The 8,925-nt window shown below is 59.4% G+C and overlaps 1 protein-coding gene across 2 annotated transcripts in view; it reads left to right on the forward strand.

Moving 5' to 3' along the window:
- The window catches only part of AP1B1 (adaptor related protein complex 1 subunit beta 1), a 53,256-nt gene extending 45,123 nt beyond the window's left edge, over positions 1 to 8,133 (forward strand). For both annotated transcript variants that reach the window (XM_082853023.1, XM_082853024.1), the window contains 6 exons: positions 2,741 to 2,886; positions 4,145 to 4,274; positions 4,577 to 4,661; positions 5,294 to 5,380; positions 5,473 to 5,627; positions 7,114 to 8,133. In XM_082853023.1, coding sequence (XP_082709149.1) covers positions 2,741 to 2,886; positions 4,145 to 4,274; positions 4,577 to 4,661; positions 5,294 to 5,380; positions 5,473 to 5,627; positions 7,114 to 7,188 — 678 coding nt within the window. In that variant the 3' untranslated portion in view covers positions 7,189 to 8,133. The remainder of the gene's footprint in view (positions 1 to 2,740; positions 2,887 to 4,144; positions 4,275 to 4,576; positions 4,662 to 5,293; positions 5,381 to 5,472; positions 5,628 to 7,113) is intronic.
- Positions 8,134 to 8,925: the final 792 nt, after the last annotated feature.

The raw sequence follows: 8,925 nt of genomic DNA on the forward strand, positions 1-8,925 counted from the left end.
CAGCACCTGCCCTGCCCTGCCCACTACACCACAGTGGTGGTGGCCAGAGCCCCCAGCCGGGATTCCTGGCAGGATCTGGGCCTGAGGGGCCCCCAGCAGACGGCAAGTCTAGTGCTGGCAACCACACACTTCCGTGCCGGGTACTGCATGAACATGGCATGGCCACCATCCCACTAAGTCCTCCCAGCAGCCTTATGATGCTGTTATTCCCATTTTTGCAATTGAGAAATCTGAGTGCTTTTTCCTAAGGTCACATAGCTGGTAAGTGACAGAGTCTGGAACTAATGTAGGGCTGTGGCACCAAAGCCTCTGCCCCCAACCCTTATGCGATCTTTTTGTTTTTCTTTAAAGATTTAATTTCATTTATTTTGGCTGCATTGGGTCTTCGTTGCTGTGCACAGGCTTTCTCTAGATGTGGTGAGCGGGGGCTACTCTTCCTTGTGGTGTGAGGGCTTCTTTTTGCAGTGGCTTCTCTTGTTGCACAGCACGGGCTCTAGGTGCGCGGGCTTCAGTAGTTGTGGCTTGCAGGCTCTAGAGCCAGGCTCAGTAGTTGTGGTTCACGGGCTTAGTTGCTCCGCAGCATGTGGGATCTTCTCGGACCAGGGCTCGAACCCGTGTCCCCTGCATTGGCAGGCGGATTCTTAACCACTGCGCCACCAGGGAGGTCCCCCTTATGTGATCTTAAAGTGTTTAAGGACCTCAGTGTGCCTATCTTAATGTCAGGGGTTGTCAGAATCAGCTGGCCCTCAGGGAGCTTGCCCTCTACATGTGGGTTCATTTTAACAGGTATTATCACTGCTTTGTCTTAGTGGAGGGCCAGATGAGAGTACCAACTGGAAGGAGAGGTGAGGGGATCCCAGGTTAGGAGTAATCAGAGCAGGCTGCCTGGAGGAGGAGTCCTTGCAACATGGGCAGGACTTTCTCCCTCCCGCTACCGTAGTCACAGGCGGGTTCTGGGATGTGGGTGTGCTCTCCCTCCAGAAGCAGTGGCTGTGCGGGCTACATTTTCCTGACAGCGCTGTGACTACCTCGAATAGTTTGTCCTGCGTGCATTCCCCGCTCCTCCTGGTCAAGGGGAATGAGGCTCTCTGTACAAGAACTTGGAGTTCCTCAAGCACTTGGGCCAGTGGATGCTGACAGTTCTAGACTCCATGAACCTACAATGACCAAGAGAGATGAGGTCCCCACCCTCGGCAGTCAGGATGGTGACAGTGCCAGAAAGAGCCAGTTTTGCAAGAACCTGGGAAAGGAAGCCAGGTTCCTTGGAAGGGCAGGGAGCAGGGAAGTCACCGTGGGAGCCCTCTGAGTGCTGTGTGCCAAATCACAGCTCATGGCTAAAGCCATGAGATTCTGCCCTCACAGATTTGTCTGGGGGAAGCAAAGCATGATCAGAGTTAGCAATTAGGACGGGGTTAGGGTGGGGCATGCTTTCCAAGCAGAGGGAGAACAGTGTGTGTGTGAGGACCAGAGCCCAGGGAGAGCAGGGCACCAGGCCTCGGAGGCCGTGGGCAGTGGAAGCATTGCAGGATTGAGGGGGTTCAAGGGTGCTGTGATCTGATTTGCATTTTAAAAGATGGCTTTGGCTGCTGTGGAAATTGGGGATAGAAGAATTGGGCAGCTATGCGGGTGGCTGCCATCTTACCTGGGGATCTCTGATGGTGGCTCAGACGCAAGCAGTGCCTGTGGAGAGGGGAGAGCAGAGAATGTGGTGGCAGATGGGAGGAGGTGGTGTTGACAGGACCTGAGCTGCATGACCATGGGGGTCATGGGTGGGCTGAGGGCTGGTGCCCAGATGCTCTGGTTCCTGGTGTTGGCGACTTGAGAGACAGTGGGGCGTTCACTGACACAGGGTACCTGGAGAAGCTGGCCTGGGGCGGGGCTGTGAGCTGTCCTGGTGAGAATGGCAACTTGAGAGGCATTTGCGCGTCCACAGGATGGCCCCTACTGGTGTCCCTCACGGGCACAGCTTTTAATTCATGCTGTTCGCTTAGCAAACATTCCCTGCATACCAATCTCACACGAGGCTCCGAGCCAAGGATGCAAAGACAGAAAAGCAGAGCCCTCCCCTCGAAGAGCTGTCTGGGGACCGAGAAGACAGTTTATTTGCTAAAACGTCATTGCAGCGGGAGCCTGGAAAAGGAACCTGGGGGCAGGCTTCCAGGAGGAGGTGGGCTTGAGCTGAGACTCGGATGACAAGGGCAGCCAAGCAAGCAGCAGAAGACCTGCCAGGCGAGGGGTGCTCTTAGTACTGTCTTTGGTCAGGCCAGTTTGTACAATTAAAGGCCAGCCCTGCCTTCTGCGAGGAAGGGCAGGCTGTGACAGCCAGGGAGGCCTCAGGCTTTGGCTGAGGCCCAGAGTGCCCTGGGCTCTCGACTCTCCTTGGCTCGTCAGGAGGCTGGCAGGGCCCGCTTGTCTCATCGCCTTCCTCAACCCTGCTTCTGAGTCATCCTTCTCTGACCTCCGGAGACTCGGCTCAGCCTTGGGCACACCAAGTTCCTCCCTGCCCTGTGCTGCTCCAGCACGTGGCCACACGGCTCGGGGGTCCTGGGCAGGCTGTGCAGGAGCCTTCCTCCCATCCTACAGTTCACATGGTCGTCCCCTGATGGTAAAGGCAGGTGTGATCAATCTGAGAGGCCCCTTTAGGTGTGAGGGAAGGGGGGGTGGGGGAAGGACCCTCACGTGGGCTATGGAGTTGGGGACATGGTGAACACCAGCCCCCTTCCCATCGTCTTCCCTGCAGGTCTGGCTCCCAGCTATGAAGGCCAAAGGATTGGAGATCTCAGGCACCTTCACCCGCCAGGTGGGCTCCATCTCCATGGACCTGCAGCTGACCAACAAGGCCTTGCAGGTCATGACCGACTTTGCCATCCAGTTCAACCGCAACAGGTGAGCTCCCTGAGGCCAGCCTGCTGAGAGCCCATGCTGGTGACTGCAGGCAGGCGCTGAGGGCTGTGGGCCTGGAGCCTCTTTCTGATGAAGGAGGATATTCCTCACAACCATATCTCAGGCCAAAACTCTCTAAAGCAGTGATTTTTCCCCACAGTAACCTCTTTATGTGGACACCAAAGTATGGGGTGGAGGGGCAGCGCACCTCCCTTTATTTTTGCCTTCCCCCACTGCCCCGGGAGCATTTTACTGACATAATCTCCAGATCTGAGCAGCTTCTGTCTCAGGAGTCTCTAAGAAGGAGGATGGGGAGTGGGCCTGCCCGCCAGCCTCCCCCATGTGGCAGGATTAAACCACCAGACAGGTCCTCTGTGAATGGTGGCTGCTCCAGGCTCCTAACCCCTACCAGGTCCCCTACCAGGGAAGTTCTCCTGTCTGGCACCATCAGGGTCTTCATGGACCAGGCCAGCTAGGCCAGGGCTCTCTGGGGGACCCCAGCAGCCTCTCCTGATGATCCTTCTTCCTGAGCGGCTCTAGTGATGAGCAAACTGAGCCTCTAAGAAGTTGACTGAAGGGGCTGTTTCCTCAGGGTGAGCCTGTGGGCCAGTGGTTTCCGACCCTCTGTCAGACCAGGGAGACCCTAGAGGCCACAGAAACACTCCAGTGTCTCTTACGCTCTTGGGCATCCTCCTGATTTGCTCACATGCTGCTATACCAAGAAGCAGGGCTTTTCTGAATCTCTGTGGCCATCTTATGATCTAGCCAGTTCTGGCCCAGACAGTAAAACCCAGTGTCTCGTTTGGGATGGTCACATCCCTCCTGGGAGATGGAGGTCGGTCACTGAGAGTTGGGCAGTCACAGAGTTTTCAAATTAAAAGAAGCTTAAAGGCCCCCTGGTTTGTTTTGTTTTGTTTTGTTGTTTTTTCCCCTGGTTTTAAATGGAGCTCCTTGAGGGCAGGGCAGGGGCACTCTTACCTGGGCCTGCCCAGCGCCTCACCCAGAGGAGAAAGAGGAACAGAGATGGGCTTCAGGCCTTCAGCTGTCCCAGATTTCTCTTCCTGTTCCTGTGGCCATTGAGGGGTGGGGAGTGGGGATCAGGAGCTTGTCCTTCAGGCCTGGGTCTGGGCCTGGGATGAGGCCGGCTCACTGGAGAGGCTTCTCGCCAGCTGCTGCCCAGGCTCCGGAGCCCCAGGAGCTCACCTGTCCTGTGTCAGCACCTGTTCCCCCGCCACCCCCACGGGGGCTTGTCTCTCCCCAGCTTTGGCCTGGCCCCCGCCGCCCCCCTCCAGGTCCATGCGCCGCTCAGCCCCAACCAGACTGTGGAGATCTCCCTGCCTCTCAACACGGTGGGCTCAGTCATGAAGATGGAGCCTCTGAACAACCTCCAGGTGTGTTCCAGGCAGGGCTTGGCACCCCAGTCCTTACCCACCTGCCCCGGGGAGGAGCCTGGGGGAACCGTCTGGGGCCTGGCTGGTGCTGGCAAAGGGCTGTCTGTGGAATCTTGCTCTTGGACACAGACTGGGGGCAGGGATGGGGAGTGGGGGAGGCCAGTGGGAGGGGGTGTTGGGCATGGCTACCGGGGAAGTCATGAGAGGGAACCTGCTCAGGTGGGCTCACAGGGAGCAGGCACTTCCTGGGGCCTTCAGGGTGTCGAGCATCAGGGACTAATCGGCGACCCCCTTGTTCCTAGGTGGCCGTAAAGAACAACATTGACGTCTTCTACTTCAGCACCTTGTACCCGCTGCACATCCTCTTTGTGGAGGATGGGAAGATGGGTGAGTCATGAGGGTGCCCCTGGGATCCCTAGAACAGATGGATTGGCTTTGCCCCACGATAGACTCCATGAGTCACCGACTCCCCTGCAGAGTCTGGAGTGAGGGTCACAACTTCACCGGGGCCCCCAGGGTCTTATCTGGCCAGCTCTGCCCCTCAGTCTTGCCTGCAGCCTCTAGACAGTCGTCGCATGGGCCCCCCGAGGCAGGGAGCCTCGGCCATGTGTCACACCTGATGCCCATCCCCTGTGCCCCAGCTGGAACCCCTGGGAAGACTCATCCCAGCACCCATAGGGCATGGAGCGCTTTGCCCACGTCATCTCTGTCACATCAGAAGCTCTGTAGCACCGCTGTGACTAATGAGCAGGGTGCTCGGCTCCAGAGCAGCAGGAGGTCGAATTTGGGTGGTAGTGGGGAGAGCTCTGAGGCCCAGAGGCAGGAACCCTGGGTCTTTTGGGAACAGCACAAGTGGCCACCCTCACAGAGCTCAGGGTTTGCTCAGGGAAGCAGGAGGGGCTGTGGCAGAGCCAGTCCTGTCCTCAGCTGCAAGGTGGCACTGCCCCCCGACCCACTTCCTGCTGAGGGTTACTGAGCGGAAGCAAAGGTGTATCAGGATCCCACCTCTACCCCTCCAGACCGGCAGATGTTCCTGGCCACGTGGAAGGACATTCCCAATGAGAACGAAGCCCAGTTCCAGATCAGAGACTGCCCCCTGAATGCGGGTAGGACTCCTGAGCCCCGCCCCCACTCCATGCTGCCCCTCGCCTGTGCCCCAGGCCTCCCCATCTCTGACTGGGGGCCTTCTGACCCCCAGAGGCCGTGAGCAGTAGGCTGCAGAGCAGCAACATCTTCACCATCGCCAAGAGGAACGTGGAGGGCCAGGACATGCTTTACCAGTCCCTCAAGCTGACCAATGGCATCTGGGTGCTGGCGGAGCTGCGCATCCAGCCCGGCAACCCCAGCTTCATGGTGAGGGCCCCCGCTCCTGCCTGCCTGCCATGGGGCCTCTGCCTTCTTGTCTGGGCAGCCTCTCCCGTTCCCCTCCTTCCCGGGCCAGGGGTCGGCCCTGATCGGGGGGCACTCTAGCCCAGCTGAGCTGGGATCCCTTTGAGCCTGGCATTGGAGGAGCATCAGAATTCTGACCTTAGAAAGCTTTCAACTCAGTCCCATCTAGTTTCTCAGATAAGACACCAAATTGGGTCTCAGAACAGTGAGTTGGACCAGAAGATTCTGTAAAATTGGGCCCTGTGAGGCGGCCCAGTTGGCCCAAGGCCCGTCTGACTGGGAAGTGGCTCCGCTGGGCCCCGGCCCTGGCCCTCCGGCTCTTCCCCACCTGAGTGTCCTCCTGGGAGGATGTGGATTCCGAGCAACTCATCCTTCCTGACCTTTGAGTCAGACCTCAGTCAGGACGTGGCTTCCCAGAGGCCAAGCCGCTGTTCCAGGCCCCAGAGAGCCCAGGCTTTGCTTCTCCCTGCACCCAAGTCTCGGGCAGGCATGACCCTCCAGAGGCTGCTCCCTGGGCTCCGCTGGTGGTGTGGGCGCAGAGGTCGGGTGGGGCCTCGGCGGTGGCTTCGGTGGTGGTAATTTCCGTCTCCCTGTGTTTGGTTGCTGCATGTCCACCTTCCCTGCTGGTGCCCGTGGTGCAGGACTTGGAGGTTAGCGGATTGCTTTTCTCTTCCTCTTCCCCTCCATCCTCCCAGCTGTACCTCGCACACCCCATCTCTTGGCCCGGCTCTCCTGAGTTGGCCTCACCCCGCTGCTCCCCAAAGCCGGGCAGACACGCATGCAGGCTGCAGGCAGGAGGATTGGCTGCCCTGTGCTCCCCAGCCTGGTGCCTTCACTTCCCACAGTCAGTGTGCACAGAGCCCTTCAGAGGAGACTGGGGCCCTGACTGCTAGAGCGCCACGTGCCCCTCCCCCTTCCCAACGGCCCCCTTCAGAGCAGTGATGTTGGCAGGAGGGGTGGCTGCGCTTGTCTCCGCTGCCAGGGCTCTCCAGGCTCTTCCCACAGTTAGAGCCGAGCCAAGTCTGATGTGCCTGCTTCCTGTGCAAGAAACCAGAAAGACCACCCAGCGTCCCCATGGCCTCCCTCCTGGCCCCAAACCTCCTCCGCCCTCCATGGGCTGTGGGGGGCCTGGCAGCTCTGCAGCGTGCAGCCAGCACTGCCTGGCAGCCTCGGGCTCGTGATTCACGCTGCAGAGGGCCATGGTGGTGGGCGGACAGCAGGCATGTGGGCTGCGAGTAAATTTGGTCCCCACCCGGCTGGCTGCAGCGGCCGCCCCCTCACCTAAACCACACAGCAGCCCCAGCCACTGCTGCCACCAGGCCACGTGTGCGCACCACCCTCTCCCATCTGGTTCCCTCCTTCTCTGCCTTCCCCGCCTGTTCCTTCCCAGCCCTGGAGAGGAGCTCCGGGAATGAGCGCTCTCTGTCCCCTGACCCCTCTCTCCCTGCAGCTGTCCCTGAAGTGCCGAGCACCGGAGGTGTCCCAGCACGTGTACCAGGCCTATGAGACCATCCTCAAGAACTGAGGCCCCGTCCAGCATCCGCTCCAGCCTTCCACCAGCCGCGTCAAGGAGCCCCCTGGGAGGTGGCAGCACCTCCTTCTCCCGGGAGGGACCGGGCGAGGCTCCTGGCACCCACAGGCTTCCCTGGTCCTGACAGTAGGGCCTGCCTGGGTCCTCAGGATACTCGCGTGCTTGAGACCCCCCCCTTTCCATTGCTGCTGACGTTTAGCGTCAGGTGAGGAGGGGACCAAAGGAGCCAGAGCAGCACAAGAGCTGGACGGGGAGATCCAGGGTTCTTCTCTTGCTTTTCCCGGCACCTGAGGGCGAGCACGCAGTTCCCTCCTCGGTTCCCAGCCCAGGAAGCCCCCTGCCCCAGTCTCTCTTGGGCTGGTGTTAGTCTCTCTTGGTGGTGCCCTCCTCACCGCCTCTCTCTTGGGATGGAGCCTGGCAGGCATCCTGGCGTGTGTGGAGGGTCCACTGGGTACCAGGAGAGCTGCTCTGTCAGGGCCTGGGGCTCCCAGGGCCTACAACCCCACCCTCCCGAGCACTGAGCCGCTCGGGGAAGACCATGCGGAAGCTCCCAGAGCCCCCCCGGGCTCTTGCTCCCCTGGCAGACACGCCCGCCCGCTCCCCCTCTTGCCCGCGAGGACGGTCTCTGCCTCTGATACATTCCTCGATGTGTCCAGGGTTCCTGGAGTGGAGACACGGCTGAGAGGTGGGGCATGTGGGCGAGCGTGGTGCATCCTGTCTGGGGTTTCTCCTTAGCATCTGCTGCCCCCCTCCTGGCCTCCTTCAGTTGTGTCTGACAGAGCATTAGGTTTTCCTGTTACTGCTGTTTAATAATAAAGAAAGATTCTGCTTTTGGCAATCACGGACACTTTTTTCCTCTTCCACCAAATGTCAGAATTAAAAACTGCTTCCAAGTGGTGAGGATGGTTTTCTTGAGCCCTGCAGTAACGATGTCTAATATATATAAATAGAGACTATATATTGTATGTTTACTCTTATTTTCAAAAAGAGAAAGTGAATAAAAATGATGACATCAAGTGTGTCCCTGGCCAGTGTGTCAGGTCCTGAGGCTCTTCTGGGCAGGGTCCTGGATCTCCTGGGGTCCAGGGTCAAGGGCTTGAGCTGTGTCAGCCCCTGCCTAGCCCTGCTGACAGTACCTTTCCCTCTCTTGTCCTTGGAAACTGCCTGCTGAGGCCTGCTGGTCTCCCAGCACCTCTCCCACCCTTGACCCCAGCTCCACCCGAGCCCATGCCGTCTTGCCTTTAGATGCTGGGAGGGCCGAGCGCATCTTGGTTTTCCTCAGCTCCTGGGAGCGGCAGGGAGGCCCAGCACCAGGCCTGTCTGGGCGGGCTGTTCCCCGCCCTGCATCTGCAGCGGCCTCCCCAGCCACCACCAGGGACACCTCATATGGCCCCAGTTCTGGCACTGGCCTGGCTCCTGGGGTGGGGAGGGAGGTGGGGGAACTCTGGGCAGGGCTCTGTGGGCAGAGTTGCCAGTGGGTTCTCAGTGCCTCATGGCTGGTGGGCCCTCAGCCCCTTCTTGCCATGGCCACTCCCTGCACCCTGCCTATCCTGGACACACTGCTGTAGGCATTGGCAGGGGCGCCTGGCCTTCCACTGCCCCACCTCTGACCCCTGGGGTGTCACCATACTGCCCTGGGACCCCAGAGTCTAGAACCAACCAAGGCCCCTGACCGCACAACCCCAGTTCTCGCCTCATCTGAAAGTCCCCAGCTCAGAAGGCCACACACAA

The sequence above is a fragment of the Leucopleurus acutus genome, assembly GCF_964270905.1.
Source record: "Leucopleurus acutus genome assembly, chromosome: 13".
NCBI classification, from domain to species: domain Eukaryota; kingdom Metazoa; phylum Chordata; class Mammalia; order Artiodactyla; family Delphinidae; genus Leucopleurus; species Leucopleurus acutus.